This window comes from Ischnura elegans (genome assembly GCF_921293095.1).
Source record: "Ischnura elegans chromosome 13 unlocalized genomic scaffold, ioIscEleg1.1 SUPER_13_unloc_1, whole genome shotgun sequence".
In the NCBI taxonomy this organism is placed as follows: Eukaryota; Metazoa; Arthropoda; class Insecta; order Odonata; family Coenagrionidae; genus Ischnura; species Ischnura elegans.
In genome coordinates this window covers 5,243,955-5,266,656 of record NW_025791657.1, presented here as the reverse complement: position 1 = coordinate 5,266,656, position 22,702 = coordinate 5,243,955, and the positions used below count along the sequence as shown (strand labels likewise).

Here is a 22,702-nt window from a genome sequence, read left to right as displayed (position 1 = left end):
ATGGAATTTTTTTTAAGAGAGAAGTAGGAAAATTTAAATATCAAGAATATAAAAATACATACGACATTCATTTTATTGGCAAACTCAGTCTTACTTAAATTCACTTCCGCCGAAACGCGCCTTGATTAGATGGGCCTCTAGCGGTAGAAGTGAAAACTAACACTCAGCGAAAGCAAGTCAATCTTTATTGCATGATCATTTACTAACGTTGATTATTACAGTGAACTGCAAGGTCAACAAGATTATCCATTTTGCTGTGGTGCATTTTTTGTTGAGGTGATTATAAGTTATTTAAATATTAATATTTAATGGTCTTTCACCGTAAGCATTCAAAATATATATGTTGTATCATCGGAATATATGTAGTTCCCACGACGAATCTGGAGATCTCATTCTGTTTTGTGTTGATGATTTCATCGACGATTAAACATATTTAAAGATTGAATGAGTGATTGAAATTAAAACATGAATCGTACCGCCGGGATTTGCACCGCTTCATCAGAAAGGGATTCTGAGGGTACCTTGTGCAGGCTATGCATGAAGAATTACGATTTTTATTACAACATATTCACTTCAAACGTAGCTTGCAGAGTAACTGTGAAGGATGCCATGCATGGTTTACTCGGTTTGGAAGTAAGTAGCACGATACATCTTATCGATATTTATTTTTCATATTCATTTCTTTATTCTGTGTTATGAGTATAAATTCAGATTCTTTCAATGGAAATCGTGTTGATTGCTATCTTAGGTTGCTGTGGGAGATGGCTTGCCCACCACTCTGTGTCCACTATGCTTGAAAATGCTCAAGGAATTCCGAGTTTTCAAAATGACTTGTTTAGAAGCGGACGCAAAGCTGAGAAAATTTTCTGCGGTGAAATGCTTTAGGGTGAGTACTTTCGTTTATTCTCTTTTGAAGACTGGTGCATGGTATGTTTCGAGAATAAAAATAAATAAATCATTATTTTTGTTAATTGATAATTTTGGAGAATTTTAAAGGCCGTCGTACATGGTTGACGGAGTAGTGAAACTAGCCCAGTTTCCCGCAAGCTTTGTTTCTCAATCTCCATGCAAAGTGATTTTTACCTTGCAGTTGATGTTTCAGTGGTGATCCGCATTTAGGTTTTGTTGTCTCATTCAAATATGTGTTTGTAAAACAATCATAGCTAACAAAGTGGGGCATTCAAGTTCGCCAACTCATAAAAGGCAATGAACTTACTACGCTATGAAACAATACCTTTTAATATATTTACTCACTTGGGTAACCGAAGCATGTTAAAACGAACAAAAATATCTCCTACTGGTTCCTGCTAATTGTAATTTGAACTTAAATTGAGCTGTAAGTTAGTGTCCAATCATAGTCTAAAGAGCACACACACATAATGTGAATTCTTGAGGTTTTCTTTATTTATAAGAAAACATACCTGCTGATATTTCAAAAGCTTCCTCAATTTTCACGGCTTGTTATGCGAAAAGATGAGAGGAACAGTAAATGCATAGCTGGCCCAGTATTTCAAATAGAGTCTAAGCTTTGAAGTTGATAGTTGCAAAAAATGTCATAACTAACGTTTTAAACTATGTACGTAAAATAAAACACGTTGAGAAAATGGATGTGATATATCTTTTAAGTATCAATATGTTTAGTTTGTTGGATAATTGCTTTGTTACAGGATAATGTTAACATTTTTATTTTTGCAAAAATGTACATTGATAAGAGTACATTATATTTGCTAGAACAATCTAAGTCACTTCAGCTATCACGAATAATATCGTTTTTTAGAAAAAATAAAGTTTCTTTGAATAATATATTAGTTGAAATTGCATTCTGCATTTTAAATTTTGGTGTTTTAAAATTCTTAGGTTTTTTTTCTATGAATACCATTTAAGATGATCACTGAACCTCACGTGCTCTGTTTATTTGAATTTGAAGATGGCTTATGTGGTGAAATACCATTTTTTATATTAATTGATATGGTTAACCTATGTAACAGTTTCCACAATCGTGACTTGCCTTATGATATTCCCCATTTTTTGGGGTTGTTGAGGAAATTTTTTTGTGTTAAAATTACTCTGGGTATTTTGGTAATTATGATAAATTTTGAGGTCTGTTTTTTTTTAACTTCAATATTTTTTCAAATGAGCAATTTTGTTAGAAATTTAACTTTTCAGAAAAGTTTTTTTTAGTGATTCTCTGTTCAGGGAATGGATTGTTGTTCCTTTTTCTAAGAAAATTTTGTTTAATGAATTCCTTGTTTTAGAATTTTTTTACTCTGTGTACAGGTTTCTTTGGGGAAGAACTTTTTCACCTGGATCTAGAGCTGAAAAAAACTTGTTAGCTGTATTTACTTTTTACTTTACTAAGTGATGAGATTTAAAAATATAAAAATCTCCCTAAATTAGTAAGGTTCCGTCCACCAGATTATTGAAGTGGAATTGTCAGAATTTCCTAGATTCTTGTTTGTCTTCTTTGCTATGCCGTACACTTCAGTGCATTGGCTGTTCAGGCATTGCTGTCTTGCCCATTGGAATTGGTCCCATATGTCTCTAATTGCTGTCTCTTCTATTATGTTTTGTGACCTAGAACAATTTTTTCTCCTCTTTACTGCATTTCTTAAGTCTCCCATCCAATATCAGGCTGATGATTTCATACCTTTCTGCCTCTGATAATGGCCAAAATATGAGATCTATCCATTCTCTCCCTGGGTTGGTATTTAGGTACATAGAAACAGGAGTTCAATTACAAGAAATGAATAAAAAACATTCCACATCAAAGATTCACATTATAAGACACTAATGTTGAAAATATTTATTTTCTATCTGTCATTGCCCAAAGTATGTTGTCTATGTGACCTGATTATTCCAAGTTTTTTTTTCTTTCAATTTGGTTTCAGCAGCTATTTGGCTTTTGAGTTATGGATTCAGAGACACATCTCAATTTTTACACAATAGCTTAGATATCACATTGAAAATCCCATTTCATTATTATTAGGAGTATGCTTCATTTGTTGACTTTCGAGTGGATGGATTCTTAATCACTGTTACTCTCTTCATAGAGTATCCAAGGAGAGGAGGCAGCTGATGACAAGTTGGGGACTCCTGCTGAGACAAATGGCTGCATTAGAGATGTGATTGAAGGCACCCCACATCTCACTTCCTCAGTCCAAAGGACTGAAATATACATTCCTGTTGAAGACTCCCAACAACTCCAATCTAATATGTTGGTAAGTTTTATTCTCATCCACAGTGAAACCTGAGTTAAATGACCCTTAGTTGTTGACATTAATTGGTGGGGTAACTTAAGGGGCATTGTGTAGTGTAAATGAATGCCTTTCTACAGGAAGTCACCTTCGCTTGTGTGAATAGGGAGACCAGATGCCATGAGGTGAAAAATGCAGGACAGCTCCCTGTCAAATTAGCAATGAGAGGAAAAATAGGCCAATTGAAAAATAATGACAATTTTATAGTTTGAAACAATAAAATTAATTTGCAGTATGTTTTTATATGTTTTTCTTAAGCAATTTATGTATTTGTATAAGCTAGCTACCTATTAACACATTCAATGCAGATGCGATTTTCACTAAAGTTGTCAGAATCGTTGATAAAATAAGAAAGAAAAAGAGTGGGTGTTTTCCACAATGTACTTTCCATTCAAACACTGCTATTTACAAATGGTGCACACAGTTGGAAAGAGGTAATGGTTGCTGGAGGTCATACGCAGGATGGAAAAACTTGGGAATGGATATTAGTTACTTACGGAGGCGGAGAATGGTCTCCTGGCCTTACTGACAGAGCACTTGTATTGACTAGCTCCATATATTGTCTTGGACAGTACTAAGTCAATTGACATGTTCCACACTGAATGTGTTAAAAATGAGATAAGAAGAAGTCAGCAACTTGAAAAATAATGGCAATTTCACAATTTAGAAGAATGTAAATTAATTAGACCTATGATTTTGTAATATTTTGTGGACATAATTTTCTCAAGCAATGTTTGCATTTTTCAGCCAGCTAGGTAGCTGGTAACAGACTAACTGTACACAAAATCATGATTTTCAATTAGGAGCAAAATGTCCCATTCTTAAAAAATCCAACCCGATACCAGATGAACATCCCAACTGTACCCAATGGTAGGAGTTATATGAATAAAAATGCCTGTTGGCTCCGCCCGACATCTGGTGAGAAAGGGTTAAAATGAAAGGATGCATGGAGGAAAAGCAGGACACTTGAAACGTAATTGCAAATTCATAATTTGGAACTTAAGAAATTAATTAGCTCTGTGGTTTCGTTTTTTGTTTGTGGATCTAACTTTTCAAGCAACTTTTTGCATTTTTGATAGTGCTAAGTTTTTAATTTTTGCTGAGGCCATGTTCAAATCCACTGTGAATACACTCTTGTGCTCTAACCTGCACTTTTTGATGCTCACATTTGGGAAGTGACGTCAGAGTGCGATTCCAGTGAACTCCAGTCCTGATCTGAATAGCACACAGTCGAAGAGCAAGAGGGAAGGTGAGGATTCACCCTTACTTGCTCAACACTTTGACTACGACCGCTAGAGGTAGAAATTTCTGTTCATTGTGTGAATTCAGAGAGGATTTTATTAGAGGCAGTGACTTTGTTCTTTAAATGGTTCGTAATGAAGCAAGTGAATATCAAGTCCAAATTATCTAGAATTCATGTGATTCTGAGTGTCCAGCGACTGGGAAAATCGGGAATTGTGATTGAATTTTATGTGTCTGGAATTATGCATAAATTATTCATGAAAATTTTCTCCAGCCTGAAATTTAAAATTCATTTCAGGCATAATTTTTCAAGTTTAATGCCCATTTTCTGGTGTAAAAAGTGTTTGTCATAATCATAAGTGCAGTAGCTGAGTGGAATTTTTACAGCTGCATCGAAACATCAAATATCAGCCAAGACTACAGTATCAAAATTCCTAGTACTCTAGTCTCAAGTAAGATTAAATAACCCGTGGAATAGGTCAGGTGACATCAGTGGTGCCCCTCAATTTGTTGCAAGACTTTTGCAAATGATAGTACATCTAGTGTCTCGATGATAGCATGGTAATTTGTTATGTGACTTGTTTGTGGTCAGACATTATTACTGTGTATATATTTATATGCCATAAATCATTCAAGGGTATCTCTTCCCATGACCTCTCAGAGGTGCCAAAAGTTAAAATTATTATGATACATTTTATATCATTTTAAAGTATGGCAAACTTTTCTTCCTAGGCTCACTGATGTATAAATTCTCCAGCTTACTACATACATGTAATGGTTACGTGTGATAAAAAAGACCCTGCTAGCTACCTGCCCTGGTATTTGCTCTAAGTGGTCATTATTGATGCCTCCCTTGTTCTTACAACTCCCTTCATGGCAGTAGCCTTTGGTAAATCGAAGTTACTATTTTTAGTAATAGCATTGCAATCATCACTTTTTGATGGCAATGATGACGTTTTGTGTCTGGGAAAACAAAGCTGTCCACGTTAACAAAGCAAGAAACTTGGGAATGCTTAGTTAGAATCCAGATGTCGTCGCTTCATGCAAAGGGTGTGACAAGGGTTTTTAAAATTTTCTACTCGGGTCGGTGATGGTAGACAAACACAAGTTTCATTGGATATTGATCAATGAATAGGCATTTCATCGAAAATTGTGTATGGGGTGATAAAATCCATGTAATTCAAACGATGTTAATGCTAATTATTGTGATCCTAAATACCCTATTGCATAATTCGGGAAAAAAGTAAAGGCTCTGCACTTATTACCCCTTCCTCCAGAAAGGCATATTGAGCCGTAATTTATTCATCATTTTTAAAAAATCGGAAATATCTGTCAAATTCATGAAGAGCAAGAAATAAACCCTATAATTAGGGAATAACTTAATTTTTGGTCTATGACATAACTTAATTTGCTTCTTATTTCATTCAATAAAAACTTTTAAATAATTATGCATATCATGATAATATTTTTGTTGCACTTATGTTTACTGATTAGATTTTAAATTCTGACTCACATTCAATATCACCTTGGTCCAAAAAAGCCAGTTTACTGAAAAATAAAGCATCAAAGTAATTTTGGATGGTAATTAGCATGAGATTCATGCACCCATGCTGGTCATTGTTGTTATCAATATGGAGAGTAAGGTCTGAACTTGGCTAAATCAACATTAAAAATTGGGGTGTGTTTTTTCCATTTTAATTAATGGGAGATGTGCTCTATGATTTTGTATTGCTCAGTGTTTTACTCATACCAGTGTAAATGAAGTGAACACATATAGACTGGTCTGCACAGTGGTCATCTGCAGTTGATCTCTCTAGTCTGGAACTGGAAATTTTCACTGCTTTTGAAGATGATGCTGCTTAGACTTCGATTGCATTCAAAGTTTTAGCCAGAAATTTTCCAATTGTTATTTTTTAATGGAATTGCATTTTGCTACTAGTGTCATCCATTATATACTTATTCTTAAGTATTTTACTAGTCATTCCACTTTGAACACATAATGTGTCTTTTTTCTCATTTCATATTCCAAAATTATTGTCCATTACACGGATTAAACTGACGTTAGTAATTTAATTTTTGGAAATATCATTTCATGCTTTCCCAGAAGATAATGTGGGCAAACTCTTCTCAGGACTCTAATCAGGATAATTTATCCATGTTAGTCTATGTTTCAAGCTCCAACATTGGGCTCATTCTCTGGGATAAAGGTTTGTGTTATTTGTTTGTGATAAAACAATATTCAGCATCCCTGAGGATAAGCCCCAAGTCGAAGCCTGAAATGTTGGCCAACATGGACAAATTAACCCTTTCGCGCTAGACGTCGGGTGGAGCCTACGGGCATTTTAATACGCAGATAACCTTTTGTCGGGTATAGCTCTCACGGATTTTTAAACACAGTCGACCGGACGTCGGCTCTGGCCGATGCGAGGGAAGGGAAGTGACCGGAGAGGTAGCAATTGTCCGATGGATTGAGGTCCGGCCTGAGACCCAGCTTAGCGAGTCCTTAGGGCCACTCCCAAGCTATAAAGCCCGACCCTCCCACTCATTTATGACCGTCCTCTCCGCAGGAAACCGTTGCATAGTAGGAACGTTTTCAATAGTTTTTTTCAGAGATATTTTTTATTGCATACTACTATGTTTTCATGCTTTTCAACGAATTCTTCGTTTTGTTTTGTGCCCAAGCAATTTTTAACGGAATTTTAGCATTAAAAATTACGGATTTCCGACTTGTAGTCTAATTACCTTATATTTACTAACTTTGTTGTTATTAACGCTAGAAACCCATTTAAAATTCCACAGCACTTAAAAAAACGTTAGTAAATCTTTTAGAAGAGTAAATCATTTAAAATCAATTACCATGTTTGGTTGAAAAAAACAGTGGTAACGCAATAAGTTGACCGTGGATTCGTGCTATGATAGGGTTAGAGGGTGAAGTCCAGTGTTCCGGGTAAGGGACGGGTGCCCCATTGAGCTGGGCTCCAAATATGAGGGACGAAAATACCCAGGCAACTCACCCCCAAAAACGATCTCTGTACAGAGAGGTTTAACATATTTTTATGCTACTCGTAGCACGAAAACATTTTTCTACTGTAGGCGCAGGAAAAGGTTCACCTGGTGGGAATCCAGAATGCAGTTGACTCAACTTAATTTCTGTCTGCTTTAACCCTCAGCTGATGTTATTCTGAGCAGTGGAAGTACAAATATTCAAGTAATAATGAAAGTAATAAAGATATATGAATCAATCAATGAATTCAAAAGTGAACTGACTCAGTATTTAAAAAGGAATGCTTCCTACTCTAATGGCGAATTCATGCTGCCAATAAGTATTGTGACAGTATGCGTTGAGTGCGGCTTACCTGTGTATAGCCGCCTCGGTTGCTTCGCAAAACAGATCCTATGGCCGGGACTCAACCCCCATGTTCCTCCCCGCTCCCTTACGGCCACCTCGAGAAAAATAATGCCGAACAAAGAGAGACGAGAAAGGAAAGTGACACACCCCGAATAATCAGAGCGACTAAGGGCTCCAACACAAAACCGTGACCTAGCTACCAGTGTGTAGACTACTGAGATAATATCTTCAAATGGAGGGACCTTTAGGAACTTTTTGCATTCGCGGTGATGGTCATATAAACGGGATTTGAATTTTGAATAGTGGGGAGGGCGTATTGAGAGAAGACTCTGAATTACTTTACATGTCATGAACAGTTTACTCACAAAAATAAAAAAGAAATTGGATAACATTTTACACACGTAGCAAGAATATTTCTCAATTCAAAAATAACCTTCTAAAAACTACTGAGGGATGAAATGATTTATAATACATGAGTCAAAAATGAATAAAAATGTAGCACTAAGTAATAACCCTTTTAAACAAAACACAACAATTAAAGCAATATTAACCCTTATAGACAAAATACAACAATTAAAGAAATATTAACCCTTAAAAACACTATTTACTAGCTCCTCGTCGTTCAAAGTAACTGTCTTTAAACTGGACAAATGACGGGAGATTAGTGATACAATGGGGAGTATGAACTCCGCATAAGAAATATGTCATGACGGAATTTTCTATCACAGGATTCAGTTTCTTTCGACTCGTGAGAAGTTATTTGCTCTTAGATTTGAGCATTGAGAACGAGAAATCACGCTGCCCTGCTCGACACCAGGTGGCGATTATTACGATTACTTTGAAATCAAAATCACTTCACCTTTTGATGGAGACAAATGGATTAATTTGTGACGGGGCAGATGTGACAGAAGACAAACAATCAACGATTACTATTGAGATGATGGAGGGAATGGGAACGTGGCCGTAATACTTAATTCTTTTTTATGCACGTCGGCTCGGCAACTAGTAGACCTCGCTTCACGGATGGGTCGTTACAGATGCCAACACTCAGCGCAGGATACTCGTTTCCACAATGGCTGATATCTGTGTACGCCCCCGTACGCCAAGTCGTTCGGCCGCTTGCTTTTGAATTACGTGTTGTTCCGTCGGTATGCCCACCGACCTTCCTCTCCAGTCGTCACAGCGTTCTCCAACAACTTTCCTTCTCACGGTCAGATAGCAGAGAGACGAGAGAGCGCTTACTACCGTGACACCGGTATTTATGGGTTTCTGAAGTAAACCCCCAATGCCACCTTTACGCGAGCATATCCATTAACAAATGACATACACTAGTACAATGGTGGTAGTTCAAAAACAAAGTAGTGAGTCGTCTCTCCGACAATTTATTGGCGAAAACAATACATGGGGATAACAACCAGTAGGTAAATAGAAATGGAAATATACAAACGGTACGTTACATTATGTATACCAACATTGTCTTTATGTGCTGCATATTTGTGTGCAAAAAAGTTCTGTCAAAATATATGATCATTATTATGTTTGTAACATGCATACAGCCTGCTACATCATCCACAGCAGCAACTTAACAGCTATGATAGCTGCTCTAGCTGAAAGTACCCCTGAGAATTTTCTTTTACCAGAGGCCATTCTAGCCGGCTGCATGCATGCACCAATGTAATTGGCCACTTATGCTATCCTCTTCATTATAATTATTTATCTTAAAAAAAAGTGGAAAATGATGTGACTGCAATGCATCTAAGGTATACAAAGATGTCAGAACATGTCTTGGTTAACAGTAGTCACAGAACTATTAACGCTCTGCTATTGCCTAGCATGTGGTATTATGAAAAAAATCTTTTAGGCCCGCTTTCAACAGTCACATGACTGACCGTTCAGTTGATAGTACACATTTGTCATTTCATAACATGACCTCAGTCCTACCTACTTGATTGGTGGGGATGATTCTATTGTCAAGTTTTCTGGAATGACTTAAAAGATGGTCGGCGCTGATTTTCCGCCCTGGTTGCATAATGGGACCTAACTATAAAACTAAGGAATGACATCTAATAACTTGTGGGCATGTTGTCAGGGCAATGACTCCAGTGAAACAAACAATTGTTATTGTCAGCCAGGTTGTGTCGGTACATTACTAATCGCCACAAATACTTTTATATACAGCCTAAAGTAGAGCCATATTGTATATAATAACTTCAAAAGTGGTCTGTTCAAGTTAGTGGTAGGCACAAGGCAAATGCGATCATTGACGTAGGGACTTACGTTGCAGAAACAAAGTTCGTCATTTTTCAAGGTTTTTTGCTTTTACCTTCTGCTGTTTAGGAAATTACTTGTCCAATACTATTGTAAAAATATGTTTTCTGTGACTTAAAATGTGGGAAATACTGGTTTCTCAAAAGCTTACCTAGTGCTAAATATGTAAATATTGTTATATATTAGCTTAAATAAGAAGCATGCATGCCACTATTGTTTATGCATTTTATTTCAACCAATGTTATTATTTTTTTTACTTTATGAATATGATGTTGTTGTATTATTACTATTCTACTGTGTTGCTGTACATTTTAATATAATTTATGTGAGATTTTCTCTCTTTATATGCAGTATAACATAGATTCTTTAATTGAAATGATAAGTAGATGACAACTAGCCACCGTGTTTTTTTTAGGTTGTAAGGCATGCAAGCTTTAGGAGCTGTTTAGATAAAAAAAACGGCAATTTTTCGGCTTGAATATGCACATGTAGGGCAAGATTAGCTTATTCTGGGGCTTATGATGTTCAAAGGGTCAGGTGGCCCTGCAATGTGGATGAAACAAATGGCCCTTATTGTAAATTAATATGAACAAATGATGATAATAGCTCATCTTTATTGATTGATGGAATTCAGGACTTTGAAGTCCTCTCCTACATTCAAGCTGAGGACATGCAAATATTCCAAGGCCTGGATGGGGGAATGCCACCCATTTGGAATTCGAACCTGTAACATCTGAGTAGGAAGGAGAAGAATTTACCCTCTTTTATTGTGGCAAGCACATTGAGAAGCATACCACACCAAGGTGTGCAGAGTAAACTGGTCATGTCTACCATTTCATTTTAGGTTGTCTCTAAAATCTTATGCAAACATGATTTCAGCCAGCTTGAGTGGTCACAGGTGAAAGAGGAGGTTTTGTTGTTATTATTTATTATTATTTACATTTTTATTTTGCCCCCATTGATTGGCACCCAGCATTATCTTCTAGGTAACTGTGAAAGAAGAGAACAAAGACCCTCTCAGTGAAGGTAATTATCCTGAGATGTACACACCGGATCCAGCTGCAATTTCAAGTAATACTTTTGACCCATTGGCAACTGATGACTTAGTAAGTTCACGTTTGCTTTGTTAAGCATAGTTTTGCTACTACACAAATTCCGTCCTCCATGGAATAATTCAATATCACAGTTCCCATTCATGTTAGTTAAAAGCATTTCTCTGTTCCTGTATCTCGATCGTTAATACTGATGATCGGGGATTCTGTTGCAGCCCATAACCTTAACTGCTTCCCAAAGTGAAAAGGTGGAAGCTCAGAGCACAGGAGCAACCATGGCAGACCTGGAGTGGACACTGATGGGGGCAAAGAAGGAACCATCACCAGAGGAGGATGCCCATGTATGTACAGAATCCTTGTTATGGAATGTAATTTTTTGATGTAGGGGATAGTAGGTATAAATCTATAAGTTAGTCAATGTAAATGGTAGTATGTATATCTTGCTTTCTACGCAGCTTTAACACTTGGAGGATGGGAGTTCCATGCTACCTAGAAGGCCAGGCCAATTGACCCCAAAAATGTATTTTGGAGTAATAGACATCATTTTCATCCAATTTCAGTATTATAATACATTAATTTTTGAAACAGTTCATTGAAAACACCTTTTAACTTCATTAAATATTATTTCAAATGTCAAAAGATGATAACAATTATTTAAAAAAATCATGAAATAAACCATATTTAGTAGTCGATTGCAAATCTAATAATGAAAATGCATGCACTCAATACAAAATTCGTGTTTAATATTTAATTTAAAGTATACCAGGACTAGCCGCGGTGATAACTTTTACAGGAGTCACCCGCAATGCACAATCATGCGTAAGATCCACAGAGAAAAAATCATTTGCCTTGACCTGGATTCGAACCCGGATCCCCCGATTTCCGGGCGAGTGCTTTAGCCAGTTAAGCTACCGAGGTGTCATTCTTCCATGTGGATATTTTCGGACACTACCGGACAAAATGTTGCTGGACTGCTGAGCATATATTGCATGAGCATAATTTAATATTTAAACAATAGGTATACCGGGTTTACAAAATTTGCATAATTTTTTAAACATTATTACTTTGTTGGAAATCTTAGACAGTTTTTTATTTTTTCTGCGCCCTCTCCACAAAATATTTTTTGCATTGAATGCATACATTGGACGATTTATTGGTACAATTCGGTGGTTTGGTACATTTTTTGTGCCTCTGGATGTGGTTGTTGGATTTGAAGATGTGTAGATAGATGGATACATGCTATACATGTTTACTCCAGCTTTGTTTTTATTATGAAATGGGATGGTCTATGGTTTTCTTTTACTCGTTTCAGAAATAGTATTGTCTGAGATCATGTTGCTAAGTTAAAGTACATTCTTATTCTATTTGCCTGATAGTATGTAATCGTATGGCCTAAGGTATTTTTGAACACTCGAGTGGAATGGATTACAATATTCGTGCATTTCACCTGTTTTTTTCAGATCTTCCCTTCACAAGAAATTTTCAATTATTTGCAATTTGTATGACTCTACATTGTTTATAACAATTTTTAAAGTTTAAACAAATTTAGAAACTTTTACATAAATTAACAATTCCTGAATTTTATACGGTTGAGAAACGTGGAATGAACAGTTTAATCTTACTCTATTATGTTTATAATAATTAATTATGTTTAAACAAAGTTAGCAACAGTATTTGAAACATTTTCAATATCTCATAATTTCTTAATTTTTTATCAGGTTAACCTACAACAAAAGAATGGTTTAGTGGAACTCTATATTGTTCATAATAATTTCTTAAGTTTAAAAATAATTAGCCACATTTATAACATTTTTAAAGGAACAATGTGTTACAGTGTAAAGTATAGAAAATGAGGTATGTTGTGGTGCTTTAAATAGGTTCTGATTATCTTTTATGTGTTAACAGTTTAGCAACAATTATAATTTTTACACCGATACTAACAACCATAAGGTATGATTTTTCTAAGTTTACAACATATGTATGATATGTATCCTGTAAAGTAGAGGTATTGGCTGAAATAATAGCATAATTGAATTGTTTAATTATGACATGAAATTTTTTCAACTTTTTTCATTCTCTTAATGAGAGGCCTCACTCTGTCTAGAGCTCTCCCATGTGTGCTGCAGATACTTTTTGTACTGCTCTAGCTCTTTTGGGAGGAAACTCTTTTCGGAGGACAGCCTTTTGATTCACCCCTTGGCACATGTTGGAGGAGAAAAAAAACGCTGAGAGTTTTTTATTTCCTCTGAACAGATCAACATTTTATTCCATTTTTTTCACTGAAAAATTTAGTTTAATGTGTGGAAATCATTTTTTGCAGTGCAGTAGCATCAGATTTTATCCCTTTTTTCACAGGGATGCCTTGTTTCAATTATGTTATTTTAGTTCTTTTATTGCCATAGAAACCATAATACATGTATGATATCACATGAAAAAAATTACATGACATCTACAGCAGAGTTATCTAATAAAAATAATATTACAGTGCAGGCGTATCATGAATCAAAGACCGTATCCATGTTGAAAAAATGGGAAAATATTTTTTTTTTATTTTATGAGAAAAATGTTTGTGAGGAATTCCAAATTTTGAAGTATTGTGGGTTATGAATAAGTTTTAGTCAATCTTTAAAAAATGTCCTGAATCCCCAGTGCATGCATAATTTACGCCTTGATTACTTACAGCCTACTTCAGGTGAGGATTGGGACCCAATTGACAGATCGACTATAGCCCATGAGTCCACTACAGGGGCATTTGGTGAGTACTCTTGTTGGTTGATAAAGAACTCTATGCATGGAGGAATTGATGCTAATGTGGATAATGTGCATTCTAATGATTTTATTTAGCTAACTTTTACTATGACTAGAGAAATGGTTGATAATTTGACAATGGCTCATGAGTCCACAATTGAAGGATTGGCTAACTACCCTCAAGGGCTACAAATAGCTGTATACAGATAAGGCTTAGGCTGCATTCAGAAGGGACGACTTTTCACCAGCCACCATCCTCAGCACTGCACCTTGCTTTCAAATAACCATAGGTCTTTATGGATGCCTTCAAATGACTTAAATCGTGTCGTAGTGTCCACAGCGCCCATTTTAATCTTGTCTGACACTGCACTGTCTACAGCATGAAATACAGGCATAGCTATATTGAGGCCAGTTTCAGGCGAGATGGCTCTCTGGATTTCACAGTGCCGTGCCGTGAACAGCGGAGGGAACATTGTAGGCATCATTTCTGAAAGTGGCCTTTGTTGTAACTGATTGTAAAGGATGAAGAACCTAAATTAGTCGTCCGCCCATATTTTTTGTAGTTTAGTTTAAAAAACGCTTACATGCATTAAAAATCTATATATCTAGATACTCATCTGTAGTGCCGCAACGTTTACGATTGTCATTGTTAAAAACCTTTTTTTATTCACAAAATATGGGCGTCATAAGATTTGCAATTGAAAAGAAAATTATTTGCTATTTTTAAAATATCAAGTTTAGGAGAATGCAAGATAAAACAAAATTGTTTAAAACACTTTGTCGTGCAAAGGAGTAATTCTTAAAGGGGCCTGATTTAATTCTTCTTCATCAATTGTAAGCAAGATTTGTGGTGAATGTACTATCGTTTTCAAAAGTATGTAGACACCCACGAGCCCCACTTAACTGATGTGGTAGGGTCGGTAAAAACTTGGAAGGTTGGCACATGAGGTAGCCTGCATCCCTCACCAGTACGCCGCAAGAGCCGACGAGGACGAACGCGGGGGCGACCGGGCTAGCGAGACAGGAGTCAAAATATAGGCTCGAATGCCCTAGTAGATAGGAAACTCACGTCCACGCTCGTGTTGGGCTTTCGGTGTGTTTTCTTGCGAGCTCCGTGGCGAGGATTTCCTCTCTTCAGATTCATATTTGGACTCACCGTGTACACGGAATGTGTATGTAGCCCCGAAGCTGAGTAGGTGTAATTCACGCGCATTTGATGCACTGAAGTTATGAGGGGGATTCGAAACTGGTCCAATTGTATTTTTTTTAAAGGTCAATTGAAAACATCAACATAATAGATACAGTTTACTTGATAAAAAAGTTAACACCGAATTTTTTCAGCGACTAATTTTTTAATATATATGACCCAATCTGCCTTAACACATTGATTTCAAAGCAAGTTTATTCAAAGAGTGGATATAAGCAGGGAAAGTGGCAGAGGTTGTATATTATCCTTGCTGCTTTCAAATTTCCGTTGATAAAAATCTCTACTCATATTATGGACAATACTCAATAAATAGCCAGATACACTCGTTGTTGAAATCAAAATGATAGCCGTAGATCACAATGTTTGCAACTCAATCGATAACACTGATCAACCAAAAAATAATTATTTCTGTTCTAGCCATGTTTTTGAGTGATCCTCTGGTATTTTTCGGGCTGATTCCGAATCTGGGACCAGATGTTTTCTATCACGTTAATGTATTTTTAGGACAATCGGATTCAAGGGAGTTCAACTAAATAAATTGTTAGTTAAAATAATGGGAAAAAATGGTACTCACTCGGAATTCTCTCGTATATTTAGCTTCTGACGAATCCCTTTTCTGTGACCACCACTAATCTGATAACATGTTGCTGAACTTTTCTTGGTGCCGTTCGTGCATTAGTAAAATATTCTGGTGGAAACACCTATCGTGTTGATCACTAACGGCGCCAAGGTTTGTAGGAATAAAGTCCAGGTGTGAGCCGATGAAGTTATTTCTTTTGAATACGTAGAGCAGCCAATTTTTTGTGCAATTTAATTACACTAACCACCAGATCGTGATGATATTTAGCCATTCTCTTTCCTAGAAAACATTCAAATGCATTTTTGAATGCCTTCCTTGCGCTTTTTTTGTTGAAATATTGCTCTCAGAATTCCGAATTCTTAAGCGCTTTCTAAATAAATCTGTGATCCAATAAAAAATGCTTCTATTATCTGTTTTCATTGATTTTTAGGACATTTGTTTCAAATAAGTAAAACCTGCACCATTTTTGCACATACGTTTTACACAATTTTAAAAACCCCTAATTTAATACTTAGAGGTGGCAAAATAATATTTTTAGATCGTATCGTATTTTTAGTTCGAATCGTAATAAAGTTGAAAGGGACATTTTGGTATCCAGGAACGAGTGCTTACGTTATAGCCAATCTTTTTTCAAGTAATGATTTTTTCTGTCTATCCAATCCCAATCGCAGAAGAAGCAGTAATATTTCGTGTTGACCAACTGTACGCCAAGTAAAAATGCAGCTACTTTTAATTTTCCACAAATTTTTCGTAGAGAAAAATTTACTGCATATTCTGGTAAGATTCTTTCATGTCAGTTCCATGGGTTAATGCTTTCGAGGGGAGTTCAATTCCATTATGTTAGAAAACAGCCTTTAAACTGACGTTAAAGGAATCAATGAACCTAGTCATTTGTGATGTAATGAAAACTAAGAGTATCCATAACAGAGAGAACATCATTGCAAAAATTAAGATTGTTTTCATGAAAATGTACAGTTGTGATTTTTTTGTATTTCGATTTAGCAAAATCCAACCCTTCAACTGTGATTCTAAGACTTCACTCTGCTTTTTAGACAAATTTAAATTGCGCAATAAATCACTTAAATCCTCTTAAATCTCCTAAAATGAGGTCTATCAGGTATTTTTGGTCCGAAAATTGGGTCTTTCGAGTTTTTGAATCCATCATTCCCAGATACGTTCTGAATATTCGCTAAGATTAACATTTTGTGTGGTTCCACTACTGGTAAATTTTTCACGTGTGGGGCTGATTCTAGGCTGTTTGGATCTTTTACTGTGTGTTTTGATTTCGGTGTTATTTCTTTAATTCCTGTTTCACAAAAATAGTAGTCAGAAATATGATCCTTAGCTTCCCGCCAAATCATGAGGACGGAAAAATTCATAAGACGTTTTACATCAGTCCAACCAGTGAGAAGCCTTTCACAAAAGACTTCGATCCTATATCCAGGTCTCCCAACGGACAGTCAAAATAAAGTCTAAAACACTGTCTCAAAAAGGTAATATTCCTCCTGTTAGCCTTGAAAGTAGTTTCATCGCACACGTAACAGAAGTCATCGTGGTAGTTCACGCTCTGTTTAGGCCCATTCGCCCTTTTAAAAACGTCTGCCAAAAAAAGAATGTCTTGTAAATTTTTTCAAATCGTGTTTTCTGATTGTCTACTTGTAGGGAACCAAGGATAAAAAATTCTGGATAATTAAAAATACTGAGCAACATTACCTCGGTGATTTGAAATGGATTGAACTCCACGATGAAAGCTAAGACACTTCACAACGATTACAATGTAATAAGCTGACATTTCCTGTGAGCAACAAAATTTTCAAACCACCAGCAGATGAAAAACACACGTCTTTACGCGCTTACAGTCACATACTTATTTGGAGTGGAACCTGATTATGCATTCCATCGAAAAAAAGATAGGTTACAGCAAGTTTAATGATATATTTTGTTGGGATAGGAAGGCATACCATCGTAGGACAACATTTTATGAGAGGAAATTATTATTTTTACCTGTTCATGCTATTATGATATACAAATGAAATAAATGAATACTTTTGTAAAAGAAAAAAAACATACATTCAGCTGTCCCAATGAAACTAGACGTGATGGAAATAATTTAAGCCCAGATTCCGATTCAGCAAAAAATACGTCTAACATCATCCAACGACGTCCCCAGGACAACATCTTTGTTCACCAGTGTTGGAAGTTATGTAAGTAAAAGCACCAACTCTTTGCTTCCTATAGGAGTGCGAAATACAAATATCTCCAAGGATTCAGTTGAAGTAAATTGGTACATGAAATCTTTCACCCTTAAAAACGGACGAAGGGGCGGCCTGGGGTGATTGTGTGACCTCGGCTGGGGCCCTTGGGAAAATTTTGGGAAATCGCATGCCCAGAAATGGATTTTGACGCTATTTTGGCTCTTAAAATGTAGATTAAAGTTAATTAAAGGTAGCAATTTCGTAAATAAAAAAACTAAGAAAAATTAAAATTTCATAGCTTAAACATTTAGATGGGTGTGACAGTTCTATTATCTATTTAGTATATTTGTACCTACCTTAAAACCGCACTGAAATCTAAAAACCCTCCAAAATAACTTTCAAATAACCCTTTCAAAAAGCATAAGGTTCTCTTTTATCTTCTAAAACCTTTATTTAATTATTTTTTACAAACTTTGTATGCTGATTAAGCTGTAAATAAATCAAATAATCAGAGCTTAGAATTTTATTATTGTTAAAAATAATTTGGTTCAAGTAATCTCAGTTTTTTATTACACCTTTCATATACACTTTGAGATAGACGCGAGCGTTGTGGGGGCCCTATAACCTCGGGGGCCTCGGAGATATCCGACCAACCAACCTGACCAGACCGCACCGATTGGACAACAATAAATAATTATAAATGTATGACCGGTGCATCAAATGCGCGTGAAGTAATCCTACTCAGCTACGTGGCCACATGCACATTCCGTGTTCACGGTGAGTCCAAATATGAATCTGAAGAGAGGAAATCCTCGCCACGGAGCTCGCAAGAAAACGCACCGAAAGCCCAACACGAGCGTGGACGTGAGTTTCCTATCTACTAGGGCATTTGAGCCTATATTTTGACTCCTGTCTCGATAGCCCGGTCGCCCCCGCGTTCGTCCTCGTCGGCTCTTGCGGCGTACTGGTGAGGGATGCAGGCTACCTCATGTGCCAACCTTCCAAGTTTTTACCGACCCTGCCACATCAGTTAAGTGGGGCTCGTGGGTGTCTACATACTTTTGAAAACGATAGTACGTATGTATGCTTATGTAGTTATAAATATACCATTTCACCCATTGATTTCTGTCCTTAACATTCTACTATAGCGTTTTTGTCCGTGTTGTTTCTATGTTGTGTTCTATACAGTTTATTTTCCCCGCCATTCATTTATATCGATAGTTTTTGGGTGCAATTTCAAGTAAGGCCGCATTTTAGGCCCTGATTTCTGGCTTCTTCCATCCATTCAATTTCAAATGTTAGGTTAAAGAGTCAAAGATTTCATGTTGGACTGTGATAGTTGTAATTTGAAATTCTTTTCTAGGGATCCAGACAGCCGAGTGCATGACCATTCAAACAACATCAACTTCATATCTGCCTGCGGAAGAGAGTGTAAGCGATCATTCAATCGATGAATGCATTGGTCCTACATCGTTGGTGACAGAAATTGGTTCCAGGAATCGAGCATCTCATGTAGGGATAGGAAGAAATCTGATGGATAAAGTCTTGGAAAAATGTGATGCTCTTCATACTGAAAAGATGACATGTGGCTCAATTCCGGACGATAGACAATGTAATACAAAATACAATGAATCTTTAAAAGGCAGCGCTGGTGGAGCGGCAATGACTGTTGATCGGGAGAAATGTTGTGATGAACCAAATACCACAGATTACCTTAAGCTTATCAGAATCAGTGAAAGTTACAGAAGTGGCTATGAAACCGTCGTGAGAGACAATGTTGAGATAGATAATTGCTTGATAAAAAATACAGGGAATAGTTACAGATCTAAAGAAGATTCATATCATTGCTTCAACTGCAGAGACAGATTCAACAACAAAAATGAGCTAGTCCAACACATGAAAATTCATTTTGTTGCTCGTAATTTTGATGCTTTAGCAGAATCATCAATCGGAGATGTGTCTCTCAAAACCCTTCCATCATGCAGAAATAGCAGTTCTTTCGAGCCTACCACCCCCAAGGCTTTAAGTGTGCTGCAGAGGAAAAGACTGGAGCCAGGGCGAAAAAGAAATGGGCTTCTCAAGAAAACCAGTGGAGGAAAAGGGGACAAGAAAAATATGAGACGAGTGTTGAGAAGTTTCACTCCAGACGAGAAATCAACTTTGCATAGTTTGTCATCTAAGTCATCTTGCGTTAGAAACCTGCGCAATCACGTGGCTATGAGAGAGAAAGGGAGACCATATTCATGTAGCGTGTGCGCTAAGTGCTTCACTCAGAATGGTGACCTCATGAGACACATCCGTGTACACACAGGAGAGCGACCTTATTCTTGTAACGTGTGTGAGAAGTCTTTCGCTCAGAGTGGTAATCTTGACAGTCACATGCGAACACACACGGGAGAGAAACCTTTTTCATGCAGAATCTGCAAAAAATATTTCACTCGGAAGAGTTCCCTCAATCTTCACGTACAAACACACACGGGAGATAAGCCCCATATCTGCAAAGTGTGTGGCAAGTCCTTCACTAGGAGGACCAGCCTTGTTTCCCATACACGTACACACACACAAGGGAGAGGCGTTATTCATGCTACGAGTGTGAAAAGTCTTTCCCAACGAAGAGCGACTTAGTTAAACATGTACGCATGCACACGGGAGAGAAGCTGCAGCAAGTCCAAGAGTCTAGGAGAAACCACCTCAACACACACACACGTACACATACAAGGGAGGCCTTTTTCAGCAACAGCAAAAAATATTTCACTGAGAGATGTTATCTAAAGAACCACATGCGAACATACACAAGAGAGAAGCCATATACCTGAAATTACACGGGAAGCAAATCCTTCAATTGGGGGGGCATCTTTCTTTCCCACAAGCGTTCGCACACGGGAGAGATACCTTAAACAAGTGTGAAATGTCTTTCTCGAGAATGTGCGACTTTAACTCGAATATGTGACTCATTTTCGTACCCACTCGGGAGAGAAACCTTATTCGTGCAGAATATGCGAAATTTCTTTTCTTGCAAGCAGCTTTCTGATCGGATTCAATCGAACGCTTGTAGGAGAGAGACGTCACTCATTGTAGTGCCACCGCCGGTGCATGTCAGAACTGAAGTAGTCGTGGTGCTGTCTGCGATGCTGGTTTAACCGCCGTGGGAACTGATAATTGGTACATAATATACTCAGTCAATAAGAAACCAGTCAGTGGGTTCCGAGAAAATAGGCATAAATAAGTATAAATATTTTTCAATCTGAAACAATTCGTTAATATTGCATCTAATCTACGTACCATTTAACTCGCCACTCTCAAGAAAAAAAAATATTTTATAACTGACTCATAAATTGTTGTGATCTAGAAGTATTACTTAGCAGGAATAAAATCAAGAAACAAAATCTGAAATAACTTTCTAGAAAAGGATTTTTGCATCCAAAGAGAATTCATTCTTCAACACAAAAGCGTCTCGAAATTCAATAACATTTTGGTGATGTCAAGCATTTGATTAAACCTGGTTGTATTCCATATATTTTCCTTGGAGGATAATTTATTTCTGGCAGGGTAAAAGGTGTTCACATAAAGTCCCAAATGGTTTTGTTAATTACGAGAAAATTCTTCTTTATTTTGACACTGAATTAGACATTGCATAGCCGATGGGCTATGGAAATCTTACCCTAGAGCCTGATTAAATAAGAATTTTCAGTGATAATTGCCAGTGAAATATAAGATCGTTGACACATCTGCTATTATTCTGCTCGAACTAATCTAAATGCGAGCCAAAATTTATGCAAAGTCCAGCCTCAGCTACTAAAACGTACCCGTCCCGGGCGCTTAGGTATTTGATATATTGTTTGGGATAAGCAAAGGTTTCAATGTCACTTCATTGATGTATCTATCTAATAAACATTTGAAAGTCCTGCCAAATCACTAGCATAAAAATAAGCATAAAGAACATGATATCTCTTACATCACATATCAGCTCTTACCATGCACGAAGACATCACTACAAGGAATTTTAGTGGCAGGAAAGAAAAAAAAAACAAATAAAATACAGATATTTTATACTTTCATTAGTCAATCACAATAATACCTGCAATTCTTTCTTCTTACCATGAACTACTTCGGTGAAACAAATACTGTCATTCTCTTTTGAAGAAAAATTATTTCAAAGTGCATTGGCAGAAGCCATACCAACTATCTTCAATAGTTCCTCCAACGAATGCCCATTGTAACATCATCCACTTAAAAAAAAAACAAATCCACATCCACCATAGTTCTATATGTCACCTATACCTCTAAGTCTTTCTGTCTCCTGGATGATAGTTTGGTAACTGAAGAAATGGCACCTCCCTCCAGTCTGAGCACCTTTAATTCAATAGGAATTATCTCCCAATCTTTTCTTGCAATGCCACATTCTTTTTAGACATCACTCGATGAGAAGTGAAGCTCACAAACCTAAAATTAATAAATAAAAAAATACCACATGAATTACTTTGACATTTTATTTCCAATTTAAATCAATTCTGCACGAGAAATATATCTAATGACTTGGCTGGAAAAAACGGAATAATTATATTCCTCAATGATTTTTATTTAAAACTAGAGCATAAGATAATTTGAGATGATGAAAGCTGGAAACAGTTAAATTCCGGTTCATTGCTCCACTCACGATAGTAAGAGAAAAACGCATATTTCCATTCACGGAAGTTAATACACAAATAGCATATATAAGTTTCTGACGAGACTCAATGAATTTCTCATCATTGAGTGCTTTCCATGCAATTTATCAAGTAGCTCCTTCAACCACACGTTTACTGAA

General features: G+C 36.6%; 1 protein-coding gene across 1 annotated transcript; it reads left to right on the top strand.

Moving 5' to 3' along the window:
- The first annotated feature begins 188 nt into the window (after positions 1-188).
- On the top strand, positions 189-22,028 carry LOC124172004 (gastrula zinc finger protein xFG20-1-like). The gene is made up of 8 exons (XM_046551401.1): positions 189-276; positions 367-633; positions 749-886; positions 3,051-3,218; positions 11,100-11,219; positions 11,381-11,506; positions 13,848-13,920; positions 19,259-22,028. The coding sequence occupies exons 2-8, from the start codon at positions 466-468 to the stop codon at positions 20,518-20,520; spliced, it is 2,055 nt and encodes a 684-aa protein (XP_046407357.1). The 5' UTR covers positions 189-276; positions 367-465; the 3' UTR covers positions 20,521-22,028.
- Positions 22,029-22,702: the final 674 nt, after the last annotated feature.

Coding starts and splice junctions, on each gene's coding strand:
- LOC124172004 (XM_046551401.1), top strand. CDS start 466: ATGAATCGTACCGCCGGGATTTGCACCGCTTCATCAGAAAGGGATTCT. Junction 887..3,050: donor CTGCGGTGAAATGCTTTAGG/GTGAGTACTTTC, acceptor CTCTCTTCATAG/AGTATCCAAGGAGAGGAGGC. Junction 3,219..11,099: donor AACTCCAATCTAATATGTTG/GTAAGTTTTATT, acceptor ATTATCTTCTAG/GTAACTGTGAAAGAAGAGAA.